The sequence below is a fragment of the Leptidea sinapis genome, chromosome 13 (genome assembly GCF_905404315.1).
Source record: "Leptidea sinapis chromosome 13, ilLepSina1.1, whole genome shotgun sequence".
Lineage (NCBI taxonomy): Eukaryota > Metazoa > Arthropoda > Insecta > Lepidoptera > Pieridae > Leptidea > Leptidea sinapis.
The window spans coordinates 3,016,525-3,044,515 of NC_066277.1; the positions used below are offsets into that span (position 1 = coordinate 3,016,525).

Here is a 27,991-nt window from a genome sequence, read left to right on the forward strand (position 1 = left end):
CATGTTATTTTATTTTGTTTCTTATTAATATTGTAAATAATTCACCTTAAAATTTAAGATTTCAGCCGGTTCTAGACAAAGTATTGGTAAAATTGCATGTACAGCGTAACAAGAGAAAGAAGCATGATAACCAAAGTTTGATCGATAATGAAGCATACTGTTTGGTGTTGCTGATCGAAAATGGCAAGCTATAATGAAAATGCAGATCCATCATCTATGTTTGTTGACAAAGATAGGAGTGGCAGATCAACCAGAAAACTATCACCTTCAAGGTCAGCTGAAATTGATGCAGAGGTTATAACTGTTAAGGACTTTTTTGATTTTATGAAAACTGCATATCAAGTTTACGAACATTTAGAAGGGGAGGATGATGGAAATAAAATTGACTGGGAAGAACTAACGAAGTTGACGGTGTTAAATCATGTTATTGAACAAGGCGAGAGGGATTTATTGGCTCAGACCGCATTTACGGAACATAAGCCGAACGTTAGCAAGAGTGATACAGTTATTGAGAGAAAGAATAGCGCGGAGAGAGTTGAAAAGCGCTACAGTTGTAGTGAGATTGAAGGTAGGTTCCTCATCTAACCTATCTCTAACTATATGTTGTACCCGCGTAGATATCGGCCTATTATTTAAATTAACATTTTTCATGAACCGATGGGCATGTAATGGTAAATATATAGTAACTTATACGAAAACCGCAGTTACTTGAGTTAGCGCGCATAAGCATACAGATGAAGAAAACTGTCGCATATTTTAAGCGACTATCCGTTGAGACAGCGTTGTTCGTATTTATCTGTAGAACAGTGGTATATATGTTGGAAATGTTTTGTAACCTAGCAACAAGTCACGCATAAGCCTGGAATACACAACATGCTTTTAAAACATACTGTTATTGCGTAAAATAATCCGCCACTAGAGGATTTGCCGCCAGAAGACTACCAAGACTACCATTAAAACGTCATTTATTAATTCGAGAATATTTTAAAATGGGTTGAGAAGTTTTTTCTTTTTATCTATAACAAACAAACGTATCATTAGGCAAATATTTTCTCTATAAAATATTAGCTTAGACAATCGGGACCACCATCAGGTTAACTGAGGTTTTCAAGGAGCTTTCTTCCACGTACTACAAAGCTGTGGAATGAACTTTCTTGTGCAGTGTTTTTGTTACGATACGACATGGGTAAAAAAAAGCGCGTATACCTTCCTTAAAGGGCGGCAACGCTCCTGTGTTTCCTCTGGTGTTGCAAGAGAATGTGGGCGGCGGTGATCACGTAACACCAGGTGACCCGTACGCTCGTTTGTCCTCCTTTTCCATAAAAAAAACTTCGTGCATGTCTATAACGGATGACGTAAAACAGTATAATTTCACAGGAACAAACGGGCAGAAACTCCATCCCGAATCCAGGGTGGAAATGCTGGGCGTTTGGACAGAAGCCAACCTGAACTGTAAATTGAATGATGTGAGTTATCTTTATGCTAATACTAAACTTATGTTATGCATGAGTGGAATAAGTGGAGTGGAGAAAGAAATACATAGATCTCTCTACCTCTACCGCATAGATGGTACTACCACACCTCACTGCGGTCAAAGAATATGTAATAGTAAAGAACAGAAGTCTCACTCCGCAAAATTAAAGAAATAGGGACTCCTACGGCCATGCAGTAAGGTAAGGTAGTAACCTTCCAGTCCAGTTAAGATCGCACAGCACTATTAAACTACATTTTTATATTAAAAAGATAATTGGACGTAGTTCCTGAAAAACGTCTCAAGTCACTAACATCACATTTTAAGGAATTCGTGTTTAGAGTTTAATAACTTTTAGTGTATTCCATACATATGAGTTGGGCTACAATGTCACGATGTCATTTAAAGAGTGACAGTAGGGCTGCCATTTTTGTCAGTCCGTTAATATGAATCACGTGACCAGTTTTCTGTTCTTAACACAATTTCGACATGATTGTGGTTTGGAACGTTTTTCTGGAATTACGTCCAATTTTGGATCGCAATGACCTTTGATATGTTTAGATTTATTATGTTTCCCCATTTTTTAATAATCGGTCGGACCGGTGTTGTAGGTGACGAACAAAGCTCTTTGTTCGTCACAAACAATTCACTACTCGCTCGTGAGTCCCTACTGGCTGGCCTACTTTGTAGAGGCCGCGACACGTACTTACGACTTTGATACATACACGGGGAGTAAGACAGGGCTGCCACGTCGCGGTGACCCCATTTCGTACGTCACCCGCCACGTACCAATGTTTAAATTAAACAATTTTTAAGAGATGCGTTTTAATAACTGTTTTTTTACATAAAAGTTACATTTTTATTAATATTTTAGTTAACCCGACTTTTCGTGACCTATTCAGAGCACGTTTTCAGGGAGACTGCGGTTGACAGTATTCGACATAATATTAGTCATATTTGTCATTATAAAGGGGAGCACCCGCCCAGAGGTGAGAACAGTACTCCATGTTAGGCCGGATATGCGCCTTATAAAGTTGCAGGCTTGGGTGGCTTATAGTGGAGTACAGTCCCGCCTGACTGAGTAGGCCACCCAAGCTTTTTAGAGGCCATTTTGGCCTTCTCTTTCAAGTGACCACGGAACTGAACGTCGCTCAATATATCGACGCCAAGTATGCCAATACAGGCTGTGGCAGTTAGAGGAGTGATCTCGAATCGAAGGGATACGACGAAGGGAGACTTTTTAGCGGTGAACGCAAAAACTTGTGTCTTCTTGGGGTTGAATTCGACAAAATTTTGTCAGCCCCATTCAGAGACTTTGCAAAGCATTGTCTTGATTTCAGACACAAGTTTGTACCAGTTCTCGTAGACGCTTTCCCGGGACATGTTGGTCTATAAGTTTTTTGTAAAAATGAATGTAAAAACACAGTTACAATAATTACACGCGTTTAAATCCATTAAAAAGTGTTTTATATAAATGTGAAACACTCGCGTTAATTAAAGAAAAAATACTACCTACATAATAGTAATCGGTTTCCATGTGCATTGTCTTAATTGATATTCAGCTTCTTTCGTAAAATATATCTAATCTCAATCTAGGTTTTAAATTTAATCAGAGTAGATATAGATAGACAGTATGTATTTCATACGGAAAAGTAAAAATATTATAAATCGAAAATAGTTTATCAAAGATTTTATTGCTATTGTTGGCTCGCCAAATTCTGTCACGAGACTGAAGTATCTCAGCAGAATTTGGTGAGTCAACATCTCCTGAGGATGCTTCGTTTGGAGGCGAAACGCGAGACAAATATTGGCGGAATTCACACTCAGAATAACGCAGGAATTTGGATAATTATGGATTATTATAAATTTTCTTTACAAAATAGATCTGATTTAAAGTGTGGTTTTAGATAAATGCTAATTGCCATATTTTAAATCACAAATGCATAGCCATGGATGCCTATAGTCGATGTACCCACCTTCGATTCCTTTATTTAGTTCTTGCCAATATCCTGCAGGTGATAAATGAAGGAATACTGGATTCTATTCTGCCCTACCTGGTGGGCTACAAGCGGCCATCAAAGACTACGAGTATCTATTTTCCTATCATAAAGAAGTCGCAATCGAGCATCTCAAATGAGGTCAAGAAACCGGCAAGCTTTGGAGGTAAACGACGTGAAATTAAATTTGAATTTATCCTGGTTATAAACGTGATAAAAATTGTATTCAATGCAAATTAATTTTCTAAAAAAAAGCTCGCTGATTTCCTTCCCGCCCGTTTTTCTCAGGTCTGAGGCAAAGAGGATGTAAATACTTCGTAATGAGAGCCGGGATTGCCTACTTAAAAATTGAAATTTAGTTTAGTACAAATCCGGCAGTGATTTGACATTAGTTTGAAATAGTAGTATATATCGGTGACCAATCCTTAATATTATTAAGCATATTATAATTTAATTAATGTAGAGTTGTTGGTACAGTTCAAAATCTTGCTAAGCACTTTGAAGTAGGGTGTTCACTTAACATGAAAGATGTTTTTGGCAGGTTTTGTGAATGAGAAGGATTCGCGCGATCGTTTGGGTAGAAGAAGATCTTCCGTTGTTGCGGCTCATGAACGTGCAAATCAGAAACAAGAGTATGTACACCTCTACATTCGATATTATTGATCGAATATACCAAGAGTATTGAACTTTATTACATACGAGAGAGCGCCGGCATCTCCGAAGAATCCTGAAATTTTTGATTTTTAGAATAAATTCCTAATCATTTCATGAAATAAATTTAACTTCAGCAACTTACTCTTTGTAAGATGGGCTTTCTGCTTATAACTGTTGATGATGTTTCTATATTTATTTATTTATATGATTTTAATTCATAATAGTCTGCTAACTTAAAGCATTGCTAATTCTCACTCTGTCTTCTTCTATTCACCTAAGTAAGAATGATAAAAAACACTCCTTAGCGGCTGTTTTAAGTTAGTGGACCATTATGAATAAGGGGGTTAGACTATAAAACATATATAAGTAGTCCCAAACCAACGAAGTATCCACAGATATCCAATACATAATTTAGGCTTACCATCGCGATATGATAATATTACAGAATAAATCATAAGTAGGTACCTATGCATTTAAAAGTAATAAGTATGCATACAACCTATAGCAAAACTACTTATTATAAATTAAGTTTTACAATATTTTTTGAGGCACAACACAGAAGCCGGTTAGCGGGTAAAAACAGGCAAACATAATTGGTTTTCTGGTATTAGTCCTGATGATCCTCCGCATGATTCATGTGCATTTTGTAAAAAGTGATTATTTTCTCAGAGACTTTCAATTTAATTTATGTGTTCATATTAAAATTGTCAATTTTCTAGTGGAGATGTTGAAATTCACGTTTGCGATGAGATGAAAGGCTTGAAAAGGGACTTCAGATGTCCGCAGAAGTTGTTAGTGTCGAAAATGGGCTATTTTGCTGACGTCACGGCGGGACAACGGCTTGAGGATATGGATATCTCTGTTCATTGTGATATTCAGGTTAGTGTTTTTTTATAATTTAGACAATTTAGTAAAATTTTTTTAATCGTATTTTAATTATAACTGCCTTCCGTGAATTTAGTATTTCAACACGAGAGCAGTGGCCGGTCTGGTATCGCGTAGATCAGAGATTGTCAAACTTATTTCTGAAAATTTATTGAATTAGGCGTTACTTTGCGGAAATCCATAATTATACAAATGATTTCAGTCTTCTTTAGTGTTAATTCCGCCAATATTTGTTTTTAAAACAATTCGACACGTGTTTTGCCTCTACACGAGGCATCCTCAGGACGTGTTGTCTCGCCAAAACCTGGCACGAGACTGAAACAAATGAGTTTTTTTTTTTTTTTTTTGCGCCCAAGCAAGGGAATGGGCTACCCTCCGGGATAACGACGGGAGGGAGGTGGTGAATGCTCATGCATACCAACGCAGCCTAAGTCTGCGTTGGTTATGTGGGACTCACGTGAAACCTAGGTGCCTACCCACTAAACACCACCTGCAGTTGGCTTTGGGCAGGTGCCCTCTAAGCCTACATCGAAGGCGACCTTCTCATGGGGAGAGAGAGGCGCAAGCGGCACTCCCTATGGAGTTTCCGCTGGGATATTGCACAGAGGGTGCTATCTAATTGGGACTAGTCACATCAGAAGGATGATCACAAAATAGAGGTGAGTGCGTCTGATTGTCCCCGGATGCCAAGAGGCGTTCCAGGTCAGACGAGAGTTTGTTAGGGGGATCGGAGAGGGCGTGTCTGGGCCTCCTGACTTGATGACGTGAAGGAGGGGAGGCGGTATAATCCGCTGCCTCCTTAATCAAGGGATTTGGGTGATTGTCTGAGGACTTAAAGAAAGTTTCAGACAAGCACTTAAGGTGTTGTTGGATGGTGGGGAGCTCTAAGTCCCGGTGAAGGTCTGCGTTTCTAACACACCAGTGGGCATTGACAGCCAACAAATGAGCCGGAAGCCGCTCTTTTATACCCTCGTCCCATGAAATGACGCGCTGTGATTTTTCGCTGTTGTGACGTATTACCCCCGGAAGAGACACGTAACAAAGGTGATGGGACTAAATTTGTTTGTTCATTCAACAATGTAAACATGTTATTTTTGTGTTTTATTATTTCTAATAATTGCTAACACATTTAATCGAAATCCTTTTTCACGTCTATGTAAAATATTAAAATTATTATTGTTTCCGAGTGAGTGACCTGTATCAATTAAATGTTTCGCGAAGTGTGATTTTTCGGGATGATTATTCCTAAATGCGGCAATATGTTCCTTTAATCTAATTTCGAAATTTCGACCTGTTTGACCTATATATACCCCGTTACAAGTGTCACAACTTAGTTTATAAACGCCGGATTTTTCGGAATTATTTAATCGATCTTTGCCATTACATATTCGACTGACATTGTGATTCGTTCGGAAGGACACATTAATATTGTTTTTCCTAAATATTTTAGCTATTTTGTCTGATATTGGACCAATATATGTCAAACTACCCACATATTTGGATTTGATTGTGGTGGGACGGGATAAAGTTCTGAATTAATTAAATGTTTTTGTTTATTTTTAATTAATTTGTTCACTGTTTTGTATAGCCGTTGGAAACCGCAAATTGGTATATTGTATTAAGTTCTTTCGCGAAGCTGTCACGGAGCAGTGGGACTGACATTAATCTGTGAACATAGCAGCGGAAGGCCGCTAGTTTATGTTGTACGGGGTGGCAACAAGAACTTTATCCCGTCCCACCGCTACCCACACTCTCATTCAACACCAGTAGCTTTGCAGGCCTTTTAGGAAAGTGTAGGTGTACCCACTTTTTTTTTAAGGTACCCTATCATTTTGGCAAAAATAGGAATTTTGTCGGAGAGCGTTGATACAACGGGTGATTTTAATCTAAGTATAAAAAACTTATTAAGATGCTTTAATAGCAGCCAAAATAAATATTAACGGCAATTTTGTTCTATAGCGATATGAATAAAATTTAAAAATCTTAGTGAACTTTATTTTGCAGATATTCGATTGGCTGATGCGCTGGGTAAAGCGAGACTCAATATTGGTTGCTGATTGGCCACTTCTGGACCCTCACAACGTCGTGCCTATTCTAGTCTCAGCCTCGTTTCTTCAGGTGACTGCTCAGTTGTTCGCCATAATAAAAAAAAACATGCCACTCAACTCAGTTCTTCTACTGTAAGATGTTGTGAGATCCATGTAATAACAAAGCCAAATATTTACGGGTCCTTCTTTCTTAAATTATTACGTAATTAGCTAACCTAACAACATCTTATAGTGACCATATCAATATTAAAAATCTTTTATATAAATCGATTAACTAGATTATATTAGATTAGACCGAAAATTCAAGCCTCTAGTTTGTCCATAACGAAGTTATTGATAAAGGATGCCTTGAACTGCCTCGGGAAAAGGATGGTACGGCCATGCCGCTTGTTTTTGCTCTAATTGGCGGGGGCACTACCATGCCCCAGATCCTAATATTTTTCAGTGCCGCTCCGATGTGTACCACAGTTCCGTCTATATCTGCCGCCATGTTGTAGTTAGCTAACGGCCGTTCCCAATATTCAGTCTTCTACTTGAGATAAAAATCGTAAATATCGTTGACTTTTCTGTCCCAATAAACTTATCGACGGTAACTCACCTTATCCGTACACGCTGTCTGTCAATGGGACGACGTACAGAATACCTGCGATAGAAGTTTGTATGGAAATTGCAATTCACGCGTCCCAATATAAGGCGATAAGAATGACTTATCGGGTATATTGGGACAGCTTCAGATTATTAACAGCTAATTACTGACAGTAGAAGGTAGTAATTTATCTCTATCTGTAGATAGTGTAGGTATATTGGAAACGACTGTAAGCCAACCGTCTGATAACTACACCACTCATAAATCTTAGTACAAATGTTTATTCACTCTCAATAATTGCGTACTTATAAGTGTTTCTGGTTAAAGGGCGCCTAATAACTACAATTCTATTATCGTTTTAAAAAAATAAATTTTTTTACCTTATTTTGTAGATGGAGCCACTACTGCACGACTGTTTGATCTATTGCCACGCACACATGAACGATATCGTGAAGACGACCACCAATCTTGCTTGCCTCAGCGACGCGTTGCTGACGAGGTAAGAATAGATCAAATTCCCAGAGAACTCCACTTGGAGTAACGCCACGTAGCCATTAAATTAATTTAAAGACGGCTTAAACACGTAATTATAACAACGTCAGTGACCTTACAATAACGACCTCTAAAATAGAGTTTAATCTTTTTCTATTACAATATAGTATTTAGCTTGTGTTTAACTAAAACGTCAATAAACACAACGTAAACTGAAGTGTACAGGAACAACTAGAGGAACGTGACGCAACTTTTGACAGCTGTCATCTATCTCTCATCATATAATCTAAATCTTCCTTAGGAATATAAATTATAATCTTTTCGTTAGACACACATTAGACAAGCTTCGAGTCTTGTTTAAATATAAGCGTTGTCTGAGAAGTACCTACGCAAAACAACAGAGAGACACAGCTTTGCAATGGAACTTTTTTAAAATAAGTGTTCAATACATGTTTAATTTTTTCTAATAACACAGTAAAAGTTTAAAGTGCTTTCCAATTGCGTGCTCGGAATCGGCTCGATAAATGCGTAGTCATTTCTCTACATATTTATACACAGAATCGTACAATTAATGCAAGAAAATAATAACTGCATGGATAATGAGTTATGATTATGTGAACATAGAAAACCTTTCGAGGCATTTCATGCATAAAAAGAGACGCCAGCACAAATGTTGTGTTTTTGCATTAAAGCAATAAAAAATAATTTTATTTTTCATATAAATAGGTTGCCTCAAATCGATTTTTATATTGTTCAAACGATCAGCATGAAAAGAAAATGTAGGAATGCTCACAAACCATAAAGTTATTGCACTCCTTTGCACAGGGCGCCGGCTAAATTATGGTAAGTACCACAACGGCACCTATTTCTGCCGTGAAGCAGTAATATGTAAACATTACTGTGTTTCGGTCTGAAACTCTGGGCGCCGTAGCTAGAGTGCCGCTCAGAATTATTTATTTTTCAAGAATCCTGAGCGGCACTGCATTGTGATGGGCAGTGCGTATCAATAACCATCAGCTTAACGTCCTGCTCGTCTCATCCCCTATATTCATAAAAAAAAAACTAAGTCGATTCTATTGGAAGGCGAATCTTATAAATTCTTGGTTTGTCCTGCCCTGCCCCCCTCCTAAACAAAATCCTAGCTACGACCTTGGTCCTGCTACAGGAACCGCGTCGTATTATATTGGTTTAGAAGTCAAAAGCCTGCGATAGTCCTCCATTATTGTTTACAGATGTAGTGTAGATAATTTGCATTAAATCTCCAGATTAGCAGCGATGTACACGAACGTGGAGCTCGAGTGCATCCGAGACAGAAAGGACAAGATCCACTCCCGTTTATATTGCAAGATGATCATGTCCCTGGCCGAACCGATGCCTGAGACCTTACGAGGCCACTACGCAACGTTGGCAACACTATTCAAGTGCATCAAGTAAGCCAAGTTAATAAGATAATAATAAAACTTTATTTCAAGTATCATGACTCATATTAACTGCTAGTAATACAGCAAACTTATTTTCTATATTAGTACTTATCCTAATGTCACCGCTGCGCCATTCCGTTAGAAATACTGCAGCAATGACCCACATATCTGCAATCCAACCTGCTCGCAATCATCTTCAGAATGCTATTGGTACTGCCCCGCACTCTGCCCGCCAGGGATCCACATCTTTTGCGTATAGTCGCATAAAAACAGTCGACCCGCGCTTCCGTGAACATCCCTGATGTTGCACAAGAGCGTTGTAGGATTTTTGAGTGTACATGGCCCATAGGTTGCACGTGTAGAAAGTTGTACAAAAGGCTCTAAACATCTTGACGCTGTTCGAGCAACGCACGAATCTGCGAGTCAGCATATTCGCTGTCACCGACAACGCCCTCCGTTCTCTCTCGATTTCCGTGTCGTCCCTTAGGTCGAAAGTCAAAATATGACCAAGATATTTGACGTAGATACTCTCCAACGCTGTACCATTGAGCATTACAGGTGGTACTTTATTTGGTGTTTTACCCCGGGCCTCAAAGACGATCACTTATTAACTAAATATAATCTTAACTAATAACATTATTTAGAAAACACTGCCTCAATTTTGCCGGGTTGAATTTTGGATTACGGTGAAATAAAATTAAATGTTCAAAAACGGAAACAAAGAGTAGGTATTATCTAACGAATAATAATTGACGCAAAGGAATTAGATGTGTGTTTATGTTAAAATTTTAGGCGATTTGTAATATTAAAATTTATTAAGTGTTATAAGCACCCGGCGCATAAACGATATACTCAGTCTTCCGTCTCGCGAATCTTTATCAAATAATTAAACTTCTAAGGTAACGTAAAAATAACTACGGCCGTTTATTCCGCAAAATTCGTATATTTCTACACTCTCAATGGAATCAAAACTTGAACTGTCTTACTAATAAACGCAGTTTAAAGTTACTCCAAGTTTAAAAAGAACTTCTCCCTGTCATGTAAATACCGCCTCATACTACAAGTATAGGTAAAAATCTGAAAACCAGCCTAGCGAAACTCGAAGAAACAAGTGATTCACTCGATTGTATGAAACGTGCAGTCATTGATAGAATGACAAATGACGGCTATAATCTTGTAAAAAACGGAGATAGCCGAAAATCACCACGTTTTAAGCAACTGTTCGCTTTTAAACTTAGCCAGATTATACTTCGTCGCCAATCGACGTACTGTAATTACTACTATTTCAAACTTATGTCAAATCACTATACGTTTCGTTCTCAACTAAATTTCAATTTTTCTTTTGGCTGTCCGCCTCTTATGTAGTATTTACATACTCTCTGCTGAAATCTATAGATTTGTAACATTTGTACGGAACATTTGGTCGCAGCGGTAGCAAACTACAGGTGTATCTAAAATGGTCGTAGTAACGAACAGAATGTAGTTACAATAATTGGACGTAGTTCCTGAAAAACGTTCCAAGCCACATACATCATATTTTAAGGAATTCGTGTTTAAAGACTAATAAATATTAGTGTATTCCATGCCATATAACCCATGTAGGTTTGGCTACTAAGTCATGATGTCTTTTAAAGAGTGACAGCACTACAGTAGGACTGCCATTTTTTGTCAGTCCATTAATATGATTCACGTGACCAGTTTTGTATTCTTAACTCAATTTCGACATGATTGTGGTTTGGAACATTTTTCTGGAATTACGTTTAATTATATTCCTTGTTAAATGTATCACTACCAAGATAAAAGATGGAAGCAATATTTATGTACCACAATAATTTATTGTTTATACTTTTACTGATTCCACGTGCCTCGGACAAGTGTTTTACCACTTTGCCACAGTTTAAGTGATTAAATTATGTTGCCAGATGTAATAAACTGTTGGGAAGACAGATAGCGGAGCAAGTCCCATGCCAGCCGGCGAGCATGCGCATCGATCGACGAGGGAATGTGATTTCTACACACACCAAGTACGTTGGTTGTAATAAATGAATAACAAGCAATTAGTAAAAAATAATATTTATATACATGTTCCATATATGTTCATTCAAATTCAAATAAAATAAACAACCAGAGTTCATTATTTCCACTTGTCCTCTCCGCTTAGCTTTGGTGGAAATGGATCAAGAGGAGAGAAGTGGAGATATCTAATTTATCTATAGAATTTTGTGCCGCGTCGAGCGTTCAAGCGGCGCGACAGAGCGGAGATGCGTATAGGCGTATTCCACCTTCGCACGACTCGCTACAAGTTAAAATATCATCCCCACCATCTGGATGTGTGGCGGTCCTCCACAGTGCGGTTTTCAAGGAGCTTTCTTCCGCGTACTACAATGCTGTGGAATCAGCTTCCTTGTGCGGTGTTTCCGGGACGATACGACATGGGTACCTTCAAAAAAAGCGCGTACACCCTCCTTAAAGGCCGGCAACGCTCTTGTGATTCCTCTATTCCTCTGGTGTTGCAAGAGAATGTGGGCGGCGGTGATCACTTAACACCAGGTGACCCGTACGCTCGTTTGTCCTCCTATTCCATAAAAAAAAAATAAAAAAAAAGGCGGGGGCCTGGCGGCGCCTTATCCAGAATCTGTGTTTCTTTCGATAGTTTATATATTGAAGAATTAATTGTGTTTATTCAACATCTAACTCCTCTTGCTCGAGCAAGTTAAAATATAACTGTTTTAACGTCTGGACGTCTTTCGTAGACATCACTTGACTGATTTCGAGCTCTCACAGCTCACGTCTCCGCTATTCACGGCTCATATCTCGTCTCCGCTCTGGTGGAAATAGCCTAACAGCTTCACGGCTTGTCTCCTCTCGTCTCTTCCCTCTCCGCTTTGGTGGATACCGGGCCTAATGACAAGATCACATTATTAGCGATTGTTCCTTGGCGGCAATGACTACACTTTTGAAGACGGTAGTATTGCAATTTGTTAAGTTTTAAAATGATAACCCTCACTTCTAGGATTAATGCACTAATCCACGACTAAGCCTAAGCCACGACCTGAAATTTTGAAAACAAAATTTTCGGCTTGCTTTCCAAAATTTTTGGCTAGGCTTTTTCATCATGAGAGTTGAACAAAGCATACAAGATTTTATGATGATAGGTTAGAGCACCGGCCCGGAACGCCGGAGGTCGTGGGTTCGACTCCCGCATCGTTCATAAAATTGTGTTTTACAAATTTTATTCGGTAGTATTACATTTGAAGTTCGCCGGCAGTTAGCTGCAATCAATGCAAAAGGTGGCAATTAGGCTAAAATTAAATCAAATCACCCTGCATTGATTGATTATTTTATATCACTATAATACTAGTAAATTTCATAGCAGCTTTGCTGAATCCAATTTTTATTTTTGTAAATTTACATTCTCTATTGACATGACGGGACACACCCTTCAGGGTATAGACAAATGGAGCAAATGTATCACAGACTGGTATCCCAGAAACCTAAAAAGTAAACGGGGGGAACAATACAGTTAATGGTCAGACGAACTAACAACGATAGCAGGCAAGACATGGTCTAGGATAGCTAAAGATAGAAAAGAGTGGAAGAAGTTGGAAGACGCCTATGTCAATAGACAAACAGATAGTGGTAGATATTTTGTTAAGGATAGTATGTAAATACTTATATGTGTAAATTATACTCTCTGAATAAAGGCTTATATTATTATTATTACAAGACTGACAGCCAAGATAGAACTCGTTACTGAAACAACAAAATGTAAACAGTTTCGGTTAGCCACTATATACCTACAATTTATTTAAGATACAAGTAGTCTTAAATAAGTACTCTATTAACTAAAAGAGTAACTGTAGAGCTACAATATAATAGTAAGGCTGGTTTGTACCAACTAACTTTAGCAATAACAATCATGTTAAAGTACCATTGACAATTTTAGATGACGTCATAACCTTAACTGTAACCGTCCATTCTCCGCTGGTTAACGGCCGTTTTCAATAACCTATCTATCCTTAGTTTAAGTTGCTAGAGGTAGACAAACCTATCATTTTATGCTGAAATGTAAGTAATTACATTTCAATAACTTATCGACATAAAGCATTGGACTATAATTACTATATTAGATATAACTATGGATACATAAGATCTTGTCATTAAACGGTGACAGCAATGTATCCGTTACTAGAGATACGTTATTGAAAACGGGCGTAAAGCTATTGTTAAACAGCTAAATAGCGACCTGTCAAAAGTATCAAATAAATATTCGATACTGAATTGATATTTCACTTTTTAACTTTAATAATGCCAAGGAATGCGATGGTGCAACACATTCCGTTGTCTATGTTAAAGACAGCGTTACTGTTAACGTTAAATTTGACTTAAACCATAACTATAACAGCTTATATGATACAACCTGGCCTAAAACCTACTATATTGTTGCACTACAAATATATAAAGACGCTATAGGCCCACAACCAGAGGGCGATATTAATTTGTAATCTGATCTGAATCCACGAATGACGATACCGACGATATGAAGTTTGTAAAAAACCTCGTTTTAGGAATGCCTACGTTATGAAGTTTGACTTTATATACCACGGCAAATAATACATTAAATTTAATTAATAAAACATATTATTCTTGCAAGAAAGAATTAATAACATTGCTTCTTAAACACGATTATGATGAAACAGAAAATCTTTTAGCCCCAATGTTACTATAATACAAATAAATAGAGATACATATAGGTTCATATAATATTTATCGTCTTTACTCATACTGAACACACAGACAAACTGAAAAGAGAACGACACTCTCTTCGAAGCATTCATAATCATGCACAAATGTATACACACACAAACATAGTTTATATTATATATTTTATATTTAATATCCGGACGACCGAGCCTTGCTCGGATTTTTAAGAATGTTAACTTGAACAAAAAAGAAACTAATAGGACATCTGGATTCGAACCGGGGTCTTCTTGTTTCCGGATCACCCAATGTCCCATCTGAGCTATAATAGTCTTGTATATAGTGGCGAATTTACCTTTGTATTCTAATGTTATTGTAGTGTTCCTCATTCAAACATGGATAAAACCATTTTTTTTAATTGAAACCTAGCTAGATCGATTTATCACCCCCGAAATCCCCTGCATACTTAATTTTATGAAAATCGTTGGAGCCGTTTCCGAGTTTCAGATTATATATATATATATATATATATATATATACAAGAATCTCGTTTAAAGATATAAGATTTAGTCTCATGAATATAGACAATAAAAAGCAGTGATATGATTAGTTAAGAGTGGGGGGGTCAGGCGACTCATAGTACAGGTTCTACCTAGTTTGAACTCCTGTTTCCCAACTGTAGTTTTAACATTTTAAGAATAAGTATTGCTGTACTATTGTAACTATATTATATATTACATATTGGGAGAAATATACTTATTTGATTTGATTTGAACATCAAATGGAGAAGAAAAACAAACTATCCGAAGTGGCATTGTAGCGTTTTTATCAACGCCATATTGCGTAAGCGTAATCTTTTGCAAGTACTTACCAGCCTAGCGAAACTCAACAAAAAAGCGATTCACGCGATTGTATGAAACGTGCAGTCAATGATAGATTGACAGATGACGCATATAATCTTATAAAAACACGGAGATAGCTAAAATTCACTACGTCTTACGGCCGATCCCAATATTCAGTCTATCTCTCACTTGAGATAAAAATCGTAACTATCGTTGAATTTTCTGTACAAATAAAATAATCGACGGTAACTCACCTTATCCGTACACGCTGTCTGTCAATGGGACGACGTATAGCTTACCAGCGATAGAAGTATGTATGGAAATTTCAATTCACGCGTCCAAATATAAGGCGATAAGAATGAGTTATCGGGTATATTGGAACAGCTTCAGATTATTGACAGCTAATAGCTGGCAGTAGAAGGTAGTAATTTATCTCTATCTGTTGATAGTATATTGGGAACGGCCGTTATGCAACTGTTCGCTTTCAAACTTAGCCGGATTATATTCGTCGCCTTATTATTGTAATTACTATTTGTACTTCTTTGCCTCTTATTAGCATTATTTCTCGTAGTAGGTATTTACATCCTGTTTGGCACTTACTTTACAGTTAATAACTGATTTAAATTTTACATAGAGATGCAAACTGGAGTCTGAACGAGTACATAAAGTGGTTGTTCGACGAGCTGAGGTCGTGGCGGAGGGTGTACTGGCGACTTTGGGCCGACTGTCATTTTCTGAGATGCCAACTCTGCGATAACTTTTTCCCTGCATATCAGGTAATATCGAATTGCGTTGCCAGTATCTTATTCAAACCTGTATCCTCCGATTTGCTCAATGATCCCATGAGATTGGTGACCTTGAAGACCGTAAACCGGGGCGACGCGTTCCATAATTTAAAGGGAGCCAATTAAGCTCTGAATGCCTGACTTTCAATGTATTGCATATTTTTAGTACATCATAATCTGGTACAAAAAATACAAATGACATAAACGATTTGTGCTAATTCCATAATTTATTTTCACGAATCACGAATGTATGCCAAAATCTGTAGATAACTTTGCGTTATATAATAATATTAATGAAAAAAAATTCTTCAAGAACACTACTTACTCCAAAACAATTGAAATAATTTCGTATTCTTAGACAGTCTAATTAATTAATCTAATGCTTGTTACGATTATTGTTATATTTGGAATCGGTGTCCTCCCGCCGCTGCCCCGCTCTCGCCGGTCATGTTTCGCGTGCGACTCAAGCACATCTTACCTAAAACTATGTTTGTAGTTACCAAACTACCTTGGCTGACACCGACTTTTTTTTTGTTTGTTACCTCAGAACTTTCGACTGGGTGAACCGATTTTGATAATTCATTTTTTATTTGAAAGCTGGTGCTTCCCGTTTGGTCTACTGCTGCTATTAAGACAGTATAATCCGTGTTTAATCAGAATGCAAAAAAAATATTGCAAAGAAATTTAATAATGTCCGTTTCTGAGTGACGCGGCGTTGGAAAGAAACGCTGGATTTCATTAAAGAATACATTTGTAAACTTACATACATCCGAACCTAATTTACTAATGTCATTCCTGACAGGCTGATCGCGCGTGTCCAATCCGCGCGGTCCAAGTTGTGAACGCTGGCGGGATTACACGCCACTAACCGTGAATATTTCGTTTACGTGTCAATTTAAAAATTTATTTATTTATTTATTGGAACACCAACAATAGATATACATGACATTTGCTTACACATTATTAAGATTCTATATAGTCTAGTATATCTATTACTTAAAGACATTCACAGTATTTCATAATAGATATTTGCAATAGACAAAAACACAAAAACTTTTTAACTTTTAAATTAAACTTCTTACAAATTATTATGATTGAAATTAACAATTTATTAATATGTTATATAAACAATAAAATCTTATGACAATATTAGGCAATTGCAAGTAATTTTGGTTTGAGATCCGCTAAATTGTCGTTGAAGAGATCTAAATCAGCATCATTTAAAATTATGGAGTTGTATGTGGAATAACACCCTATATATTTTAACCGGCAAATAGATTAAAATTGAAATAAATTAAAAATGAATCAAATTTCGTTTGAGTGGGTTTTTTTTTTTTAGTTAAACCCTAATCCACTTATAAAATAAAGTCTCATTACTGCATGAGATTAAGTTTCGTGAAAATTGCAAAAATGCTTTTATATACAGTCATTTTTCATTACGTTCAGGTCAGCTAGACCATTTGTAACATACTTCAGCTACCATATTACTTCTCTTGTAACTCATATTGTACGGAGTACGAACAGCCATTGGACGAGAATAATATAAATAACTAGTGGATCTAACAGACGTTGTCCTGTACACATGTTTTAAATTTGAAAAATCGGTCCAGCCGTTAGGAGCAGTTCACTAACATACACATGAGCAGGAGAATTATATTATATGGGCGGAATTGAGAATCTAAACCAATCTCAAATTCACTGAAACAAACAAAAAAGTCATCAAAATCAGTCCAGCCGTTTAGGAGGTAGTTTAATTGTGAATCTAAACCATTTTCGAATCCACCTGAAGACACACACCAATCTCAAATTCACTGGAACACACAAAAATATCATCAAAATCGGTCCAGCCGTTTAGGAGGTAGTTCAATTGTGAATCTAAACCATTCTCGAATCCACCTGAATACACACAGAAAGTTTCATTAGAATCGGTCCAGCCGTCTAGGAGGAGTTCAGTGACATACACACGCACACAAGAATTATATATATAAAGATATTTAAAATAATATAAAAAATTAATATTTCCTTCTTATTGCATAATATTAATTTATTGATATATTAATAAACGTTACTTAGGTAAATAAATTATGTAGTATAATAATATTTTCATATATAAGAAGATATTAAATACAGCCAGTATTTAATATCTTCTTTATTACAATATTGTTCTTTCTACAAAAGTAATCTAGGGCGAGAAAACTTTTAAGGATTTTTTTGATGTTACGCCAAAGAAGTATAACTTCTTGCAGCCAATTATAAGTACACACACCCATTTTTTTCTGGTACTAGATGGAGTGGTGTTCGCATCATGAGCAATGTGCGCACATGTTCGGCGTCGAGGGCAGAGCACCTCTACCAGCTGGGCGGTATCCGTGTTGCGGCGAGCGCGCATATCTCTTTGAAACTGTCTCCAGGAATACGGTATCCACACATTCGATAATTGTATCGTTGTAAAGAATTTTATCATACTCCCGTTTAGTTTTAGGGCAGTATCAATTACCATCAGCTCTTCGCCTCGTCTCGTCTCTTATTTTCATAAAAAAAATAGCGAAATGGCTACCTGTTCGTTTAATGAATATTTATGGATTCACGATTCAATGTGATTCTTGTGATTTTACCGAAGAAAGATATTCTGAACCTGAATGCTGCTTGCTGGCCGATATGAGCAACTAATGTTGCTTGTAATTGCAGTCTGTCACTGATCAAAATTTTCTCTTGAGGTATTCCGAAAGGCGTTCTTATACATTATGGATTACCATGATCAAGTATATTTGCCGCTAATAATCACAGTAATGAAGACAGACTGACGGCCTGAGTGAAACCATATATCCAATGTGTGGTCACTTACTGCCGAAAACGCAAGTTTAAATCGTCTCTACACTAGGAGGCAGACGGAATTAGAGGTGGATCAACACGAGTTATTGAAATAAAATAATAATTAGATCCGTATTGTGTCCGTTAAGAGATCTAATATAGGTCGACACTGTCTACATAACAGGACATAATAACGTATTGAGACGCGTTCTTATGTATGCACCTCAAGCAGTTTTAGATTTTGGAATAATATCCATAGTTGCCGCTAAGGCAGCCACTTTCCTGAGTACATCCCAAGCCTTAAGCTGAAGGGGAGTCTCCAGCTCCCTAATTGCAGTTTTATTGTGTTGTGATTATTGTGCCTTATACGAGCTTATTCCATGGTTCCCTGTAGCTTATACCCATCTTATAGTCTTGAGATTACTATAAATTTTAATATACATATTATATATTGCTAGGGTAGCCAGTTTCACGAGCACGTCCCAAGCTTCAAAGCTAAGTGGAGTTTCCAGCACCCTAAAAGCAGTTTTGTTGCAATTATTGTACCTTATTCCTTGCTTATTTCGTGGCATTCTCTGCAGCTTGCACCAGTTTTATAGTCTTGTGATTACAATAAAATTTAATATAAATAATAAATGTTGCTAGGGTTGCCAGTTCCGCGAGCACGTACCAGACGAGAGTCTCGGGAGCGACGCGGCTGTGATGGAGATCTACAATAACTTTCGTGAAATCATCGCCATGAGGCCCCCGCAGCTCATGTTCCCCGAACGGCTCACCAGACTTGTTCCTAGAGGTATCCAAGTCTATACTGATTAGTATAGGTACCAACATCGATATATTATATTAAGTGCTACGCCCTAGATTTCGCGACCCGATTCTTAACTCTGTTCGACTGTGACTTTTGTATTTTAGAGCATATATTAATATCATTGTTAATGTCATTTTCTGGTTAACTTAATATTAATTGTTATACCTTTTAGCACCCACCACTAGTCGAAGCGATGTTTGAACGAACAAAACATTTTTCAATATAATCGGTCCTAACCCAACTCTTCGTTGAAAATGTCAGAGACGAATATTCGAATTTGACAAATAATCAAACGTCACTTTTACGATAATCTCAACGACACCTTCTAGGCTGTCGTTGCTATTATTGTTTTAAGTTGTATAGATATATTTGCCATACAATATACTTACTTAATAAATATTATTGAAATAATTATATGTGATTTACTATTCAACAGGATTTTTTTACTACCAAGTAATTTAAGTCATTTTGTTAATCGTTCGCTTGAGAAATAGGAGGTCGACGAGAAGGGTTGAGTTACTTTTTTTTACATTTTATTATCAGCAAGTTTTGTATTATTTATTCAATTTTAAATAGTCATATTATACTCATTACATATTTTTTAAATGTTTATATCTTTTGTAAATGATACCAAATTGGTGGTGCAGTCTGGCATGGTCCTTAGCGCCTAAACTATGTTTTGACTTTTGACACTTAACAGCGACATAGCTCAGATAATATTAAGTTTTTCAAGGTTTGCGCCTAATTCGATGTTACTATGTTGTTACGATAAACGATATGGAATACGAACATTTATAAGAGTAGGGTAGGCCGTAGGTGTGATATATTCGGAGTATTATCGTATCGTTCCGAATATATCGTTGTCGATTTTGCGAGTAGACCTACAGAGGCATCTCGACATTTCGCCATTAAAATAGAATCAATACCTGAATTTCAATAAGATATTAAAATTTATTTATGCTCAATTAACCTCAACTTATTTGTATTTCAATATACCTAAATAAAACTAAATCATATCATTTGTGTTAATATTTTGATTTGTAAATCAGTGAAAAAGTAAGTTTTTGACAGAAAATACCGTGAAATTACATTTTTTCGTTGGCAACATTTTGGACATAAAATTTTAACTGAAATAAATGGCGTAAAAATATAACTGACCCAATAATTATTACTGTTTTTAGAAGCGGGCGATGAGATTGATGGTCGCCTCCAGTGCAAGGAGGTATTCTGGTGGGAGGGGATCCAGCTGGTGCCACCACGTCCAACCCTAGGTCTACTGGGGAAACTCTACAGCAGCAGCAACAAATTCAACCGTGAGATTCGCACACCTGTTTTGAAGCTATGAATGATAATACCGTTTTGAATGGGTTAACAGCTCTCCCTAGTACGGAATCTGAAAATGTATACTAAACTCTGGCATAAATACGTCGTCCTCGGGATAAGGAAATACAGGAAATAAATTATGGAAACAGAAATGGGAAGCAGTGTCTGTGGAAATAATATTACTCCTAGCCTGTAAAAACAGTGTGCGTGTACTTATGTATGCACGCAAGAAGTTATACGTCTTTGGCGTAACGAAGCAAAAATCATTAAAATGATTTATTCCTCGTGCTATTCTACGTTTTTCGAAAGAAAAATATTGTAAAAATCTTGCAAAGATGGCTTTGACACTTAATTATTGAATAATGAATACGCCTGTATGGGCTTGAACCCTTTGCCTGTCCTAATAATGGACAAAGAAACCAAAAAAAAACGAATGACGCAAACGTACGTCGTACGTAATTTTATAAACCTTCTTCAACCTGTTACTTTTGTGTAACAGTGATGAGCACATCTTAAATTTCACTCTCATCATTTTTTCATATGTGCCTAAAGAAGTATATCATATCAAAACTAGGATAAAAAATATTATGTCTACTCTTGAATAAACCCAAAAATTTGGGTATCAACAAAATTTTAAATTCTGTTACAAAATAAGACGCTGAGTTATATTTAAAGAGCGTCAATTTGCAATATATAATTCAATATCCATCAGAAATATAATTTTGGTACTTCAACAGAAATGCAACAATATCGTTTATAGTGTATAATACTTTCTCGATAGTCGTAGATAGCGCAGAAAGTCATAATAAAATTTTGACAAATAGTGATGCACCTTATTAAGTTTTGTGCCTATAATCGTTACGATGTTATGCATGCTACATTAAAATAGATTTTTTTTTTATTTCAATGCTGTAAATACACTATATTTTGCATCATCTGTAAACTAGCATTGATAGTAGGATTGCTTAGGTCTGGGTATGTGTGGAAAAATCCATGAATTGCGGATAACATTTAAACTTAATTATTTTAAATTAATGATCACAATAAAACATAGACATTTCCGGAAGGGGAAAAAGCAACGATTAATCATTAAAGTGTCACTCTATTACTTTTGTTACGAGAAACATTCCCTTTATCAGCCTTGTTAACTTAACTTTAAGATAATTTAACAAAACACAAACGCGGGTCTCAGTCTTTCAATGCGTAACTATTATGACACTATGCCATCAAAGAGTAAATTAACAATTATGGTCTCAAGTTTTTTACAAAATACTTAATGCCTTGGCTCGTCTAATATGGAGTTTAGCACTTGGTCACAAAGTATTAACATCATTCAGTACACTCACAGCTCACGCCCGGCCCGGCTCGCCCTCTCTGAGCACGGCTCACACGTCAGCTCAATCACTCACCGGTAACAACACTAGCGCCCCTTGCGCTTCGCCGATCCCCAAAGCTGTCAATGTCAAACCAATCCGGGAGGAAAGTCCCAAACAGAAGGTAAGTAAATTAACAATATTTTTTTCATATGTCACGTACCTGCGCTTTGAAATATAATTATCTCTTGATTTTAGAGTGTCCTCATTTGCGTTCTAAAAGCATTGAGATAAACATTATTATTATAAATAAGATTCATTCTTTACTGGGAATTTTGAATCACATTGTAACAGATCCTGCCATTTGAATTCCTACGGCTTATATCATATTTTATACGTCTAGATAGTCTATCTAAAGACAGCTGTGAAAACGTCGAAAAAAATTGAGTTTAGAACTACCCTCTATTTTCAGCAATTCACGCATACTAACACAGTGTCATACAAATCGTGAGTGTAAGACGTAGCTTGTCACGCACACTAAACTAATATTCCTGGCCTGTTTTTATCTAGACGTATCAATTATTTAAGTCTTACAGTTATATTTTTATGGTAGGTATTTATAATACTGTTAAGCCAGTTCAATTCCTATCTATACAATATCATATACCTGTATAATATCCCCCACTTCTGCGATTAATTATACAAATTTAATTTATAACTAAAATTTATGAACGATGCGGGACTTGAACCTGCAACCTCCTGCAACCTGCAATCATGTTATTGGGGTTGAGTTATCAACTGTAAAGTAGATCCTGTACATGGAGCAACAATCTGAGAGTTGAACAAGATATACCAAGATTGACGAACCATGCGTCACTCTAACGGTTGGCTCAGTTGGTAGGAGCGCTCGGACGGAACCCGATGCAGAACTCATTAATTGTAATGAGTGTAACTTCAAACGCGACAGTAAACGCAAACGTTCTACACAATAATAGTAAATTAGGTACACGTAGATAATTGCGAAAAAAATAATTAGGTACTTAGTTTGAAACGATTTTATTGGTTTAAGCAGTATTTTATGCATGCTATTTAAAATAGTTAAATTAGAAATTGTGAACGATATGTTTCCAGGTACTTTTGAGTTAGTTTTAATCGTTTAAATTATAGGCGATTTAATTAAGAAATGATGGCGATTACTGACGTTCAATTCAATTCAGATTTATTCAATATGGTAATAAATGACATTTATGAATGTCATAAGGTATATATTTGGCGTTGCGTAGAGACGTCGCTTCATTATGTGTCTTCTACCGCATTTATCACGGGGAGTGTTCTGAAGAGCTGTTTAACCTGATTCCTGCCGTCGAATTCCACCTTCGCACGACACGCCACAATGATGTGTGGCGGTCCTCCACAGTGCAGTTTTCAAGGAGCTTTCTCCCTCGTACTACAAAGATGTGGAATGAGCTTCCTTGTGCGGTTTTCCGGGACGATACGACATGTGTACCTCCAAAAAAAGCGCGTACACCTTCCATAAAGGCCGGCAACGCTCTTGTGATTCCTCTGATGTTGCAAGAGAAAGTGGGCGGCGATGATCACTTAACACTAGGTGACCCGTACGCTCGTTTGTCCTCCTATTCCATAACAAAAAAAGGTATATATTTTACTATGTAAAAATTGAGCCATAATGAGAAGTGGCAAGAAATTCATGACCACTATTTTAATAAGCTAATATGGTTTGGCCGTAAAGCCCGAGTCAAATCCGTGGTTACCCCACTACACTCAAATATATAACAATTCGCTTTTGAATTTCGGTCAATTTTCCGAGCAGTGTAGAGCAGGGGGGTGCAACTTCCCTACATAGGCACATGAAAAAAATTTGCATTGAAAGTGCTGCCATCTATATTCTATTAGGCTGCAACTTCACCACGATGGCGATAATTTAACATACATGATAGATGGATAGATGGAGCTCGTGATAGCAAAAAACTCACTTAACTTACTTATTAAAGACATGACTATCGTGTTGTAATCATAGAATGGCTCTCCTTATATACAGGTGACTGCTGAACTTAATAAACGAATAATAATTTCCACCCACACAAAACAAACATCAATATGCATTCAATACGGTCTAACAATAGTAAAAACTATAAACATAATTAGCTCTAACTAGCGGTCTAGCGACGCGGACGGTAACCTTAAGAGCGTAAAAATAATGCAGCGCCATCTCTTGGCCTGGGTACACTGATTTTACAAAATAAAAACATGCGTTGCACATCTATCTCTAGTGTATAGTGTATTATCTATGGTGTAGAGGCAGTCTGTTTTCTTTTTCGATATTTATTTTCATGAATATTACATGTGCCATTGTGAAAATATATTCTCTTGTTATGCAAAGCCAGGCGCACCTGGCAAGAGTGACGGCGGTGTAGAGGCGGCAGATGATACTTCAGATACCGATGAAAGTGAACAGAGCTCAGACAGCGTCAGAACTGACGAGGACACACCACCGAGGAAACCCAGGCAACGGCTGCGGTCCCTGCCGCCGCCCGCAATGAGAAATAAGTTCGTATGCACATTACGGGTTTAATTCAGTAGCCAACATTACATAATTGTAATGAGCCAGCATAAATTGGCCCACCATTTGCTGCCATAGTTCTCTGCATACCAGGCTCCTTTGCACAGGGTGCCGGCAAAATTATGGGTTATCAGAACGGCGCCTATTTCTGCCGTAAAGTAGTAATGTGTAAGCATTATTTTGTTTCAGTCTGAAGGGCGCCGTAGTTAGTGAAGTTACTGGGCAAAAGAGGCTTAACATCTTATGTCTCAAGGTGACGAGCGCAATTGTAGTGGCGCTCAGATTTCTTTTCAGGGTTTTTCAAGAATACTGAGCGGCACTACATTGAAATGGGCAAGGCGTATCAATTACGATCGGCTGAACGCCCTGCTCGTCTCCTCCCTTATTTTCATTATTAAAAAAAATTAAGAGATTGGGAGAATAGTCACAAAAGTGTCTGGCTCTACGAAGTAAATAACAATTCCAAATACACCCAGAACAGACCTATTGACGGAGTGAAGTGCGTAGATTAGAAAAAAATATATGTTATGGTGACTAAGTTAGATAGCAATTGGTTATATTTTTGTCACATTCATTTTAATCAGAATTATGATGTATGAAAAGTTTCACATTATTTTATTAGTAATATATCTTAAGACTACGATCTTGACCAGATCGTCGGTCCATTTTGTGGGGGGCCTTACCGCTGTGGCGACTGGTCGCCATTCGAGAACTTTTCTGCCCCACCGGTCAACTGTTCATCGAACAGTTGTGCCTTGCCCACTTCAATTTTGCAATAATTTGGGCTATGTTGGTAACTTTGATTCTCTTACGAATATTCACATTTCTGATTCTTATCGCCGGAATACGTTGTATGAGGGCAACGGAGCACCGGTTGTCGTGGAGATCTTTGAGGGAGGCCTTTATCCAGCAGTGGACGTCTTCCGGCTTGTGATGAAACTTTACTTCATGATAATATTACTTATATAATTTAAAACCCACCTAATAGAACGGCAGCACCATCTTGAAACCCGTTAAAATCTTTTACACGGACACCTTTTAACATACATAAATGGATTTCCTTTATGGTTCTCTGCCTTCTCCATTTATTATTTTATTGCGTCTGTGGCGTTAACTCTCACCACAATGCCCTCTGTTCGATCCTTGCCCGCCAAGTACCAATATGATTTTGGTGTTCTAAGTCGTATGTACCTTTTTCGACTCATTTCAGCAAAGCTTTTATGATTCCACCTTGATTCACCACGGAATGGTGATCACAAACCATCAGGTCACCCGTATACGTATGCTCGTTTGTCCACCTAAAAATAAGGGACGAGACGGGCAGGACGTCCAGCTGACCATTACAATGCAGTGCCGCTCAGGATTCTTGAAAAACCCCAAAAATTCTGAGCAGCACTACAACACCTTGGGACATAAGATGTTAAGTCCCATTGCCCAGTAATTTCACTAGCTACGGCGCCCTTCAGACCGAAACACAGTAATGCTTACACAGTACTGCTTCACGGTAGAAATAGGCACCGTTGTGGTACCCGTAATCTAGCCGGCATCCTGTGCAAAGGAGCCTCCCACTGGTCCCTTCTAAAAACAAAAATGTGTACAAAAAGCATTAGCAACAAGGCTGTCAGCTTAAACCAAAAAACATTTATAATATGAAAAAGAACATTTAATTAAAACATTTTTTTTTCGCCTTACCGCCTCCTACGACCGACCTGTCGACGGTTGCGCTTAACGAAAAAGACATGACATTATTTGACATATCCACACTTCGTTTGGTTGAAAAATGTACCTATTTTTTATCACATAATTAGAATTTAGCACGAGAATAGAGTACGGGGTACTCTGCTATAATTATAGTTTTTTTTTTTGATTAGATCTCGACGTTGGGGCACGTCAGGCGGCGGAAGACTGTGGGCAGCAACAGTGTCAGCTCGCAGTAACCAGGACGGTCAGAGACGTTACGAGGAGCGCGCGGCTTCCCACATGTGTGCAACATTAGCAAAAAAGTTGAATCAAACTGCCAAATCGAAGCCACAACCAGGTCTAACTAATATTTACTCACGGTTCTCTAAAATCTAAATATTATTGGAAGACCTCGTAACATACATTTTGTTCATTACTATAGAAAAAAACCTTGACCGATTGGTGGTAAACTGGAATAATATTATGCATGTTTATCTTTGATCATTTATACATCTGGAAAGACCGTGACAGCTGCGGAAACGTCGAAAAAATTGAGTTTGACAGTTTAGCTCTAATTTGGGCAATGCACGCACACTAACAGAAAGTGACATAAAAATCGAGATCGTAAGACGTAGCTGTGCATTACGCACACTAAAGTAGTAACCCTGGCCTGTTATAATCAGTTGTCTGGCAGCCAGAGGCTCTATCTAGACGTATAAATTATCTAAGATATTTATCGATAATATGTAGCCCATAGATTCAATAAAATATAGGTTCATATTCCGTTTAGTATTCCAGATGTAGTAATCTGTGAAATCTAGAGTAAACATGAATAGTTATTTTTTTTTCGTAAATATTGAACAAGCCATTTTTTAATAATATATCTGTGATTGTACTGATAAAGATTTCGGTGTCTGCATTCCATTTAAGCTGGTGGAGTTTACGCGAAATTGGAAGCGGAATGGCGAGAGCGTTATGGACAGAAACAGAGGAATACTCCCTCTGCGAAGATGCGACTGCAGCCAACAAAATTTAAATAAAGTCCTAATATTCAATTAATTAAATTTGCCTTTTATTTGTTGTGTACCAATATCGGGATTGATGTTATTCTTTTTTTATTTAAATTACACATCTAGCCCCAGGAATGTCTAATAGGACTGTGCAACGTCAGTCACGCTATAAGGCGTTTTATACGTACGCATAGCGTGCTTTAAAAAAAATCGCCTCAGACACTAGACGAACACGCAAAAAGAGCATCTCTATAATATAAGTAGATCACCAAATATTACGCGCTAGGCGAGTATCCGCACGACCGGTAAGACATACGATATGCCGCACAGCAGTGATTTCCCTTTCGGAGGTTAGCAATGATATGTTAGTAGGTACGTAAGTATCCATCCCTCTATAATTTATGTAGATCACCAAATATTACGCGCTAGGCGAGTGTCCGCACTACCGGTAAGACATACGATTTGCCTCACAGCAGTGCTTTCCCTTGCGGAGAAACTATCCCTACTGTGGTTAAAGTTAATTGAAACCAACTTTAAAAGATTGTAGATTTCTTTTGCCTTTGGTTCTTAGTTTGTTTTAAAG

The 27,991-nt window shown here is 37.4% G+C and overlaps 1 protein-coding gene across 1 annotated transcript; it reads left to right on the forward strand.

The window, feature by feature from the left end:
- LOC126967759 (SANT and BTB domain regulator of class switch recombination) lies at positions 1-27,462 on the forward strand. The gene is made up of 17 exons (XM_050812433.1): positions 1-568; positions 1,378-1,466; positions 3,487-3,634; positions 4,010-4,100; positions 4,842-5,001; positions 7,012-7,125; positions 8,034-8,140; positions 9,399-9,563; positions 11,477-11,578; positions 15,732-15,873; positions 18,169-18,300; positions 19,339-19,486; positions 20,683-20,814; positions 22,173-22,321; positions 24,539-24,705; positions 26,590-26,756; positions 27,329-27,462. Exons 1-17 carry the CDS (start codon positions 181-183, stop codon positions 27,436-27,438), a joined length of 2,511 nt encoding a protein of 836 aa, XP_050668390.1. The 5' UTR covers positions 1-180; the 3' UTR covers positions 27,439-27,462.
- The last annotated feature ends 529 nt before the right edge of the window (positions 27,463-27,991 follow it).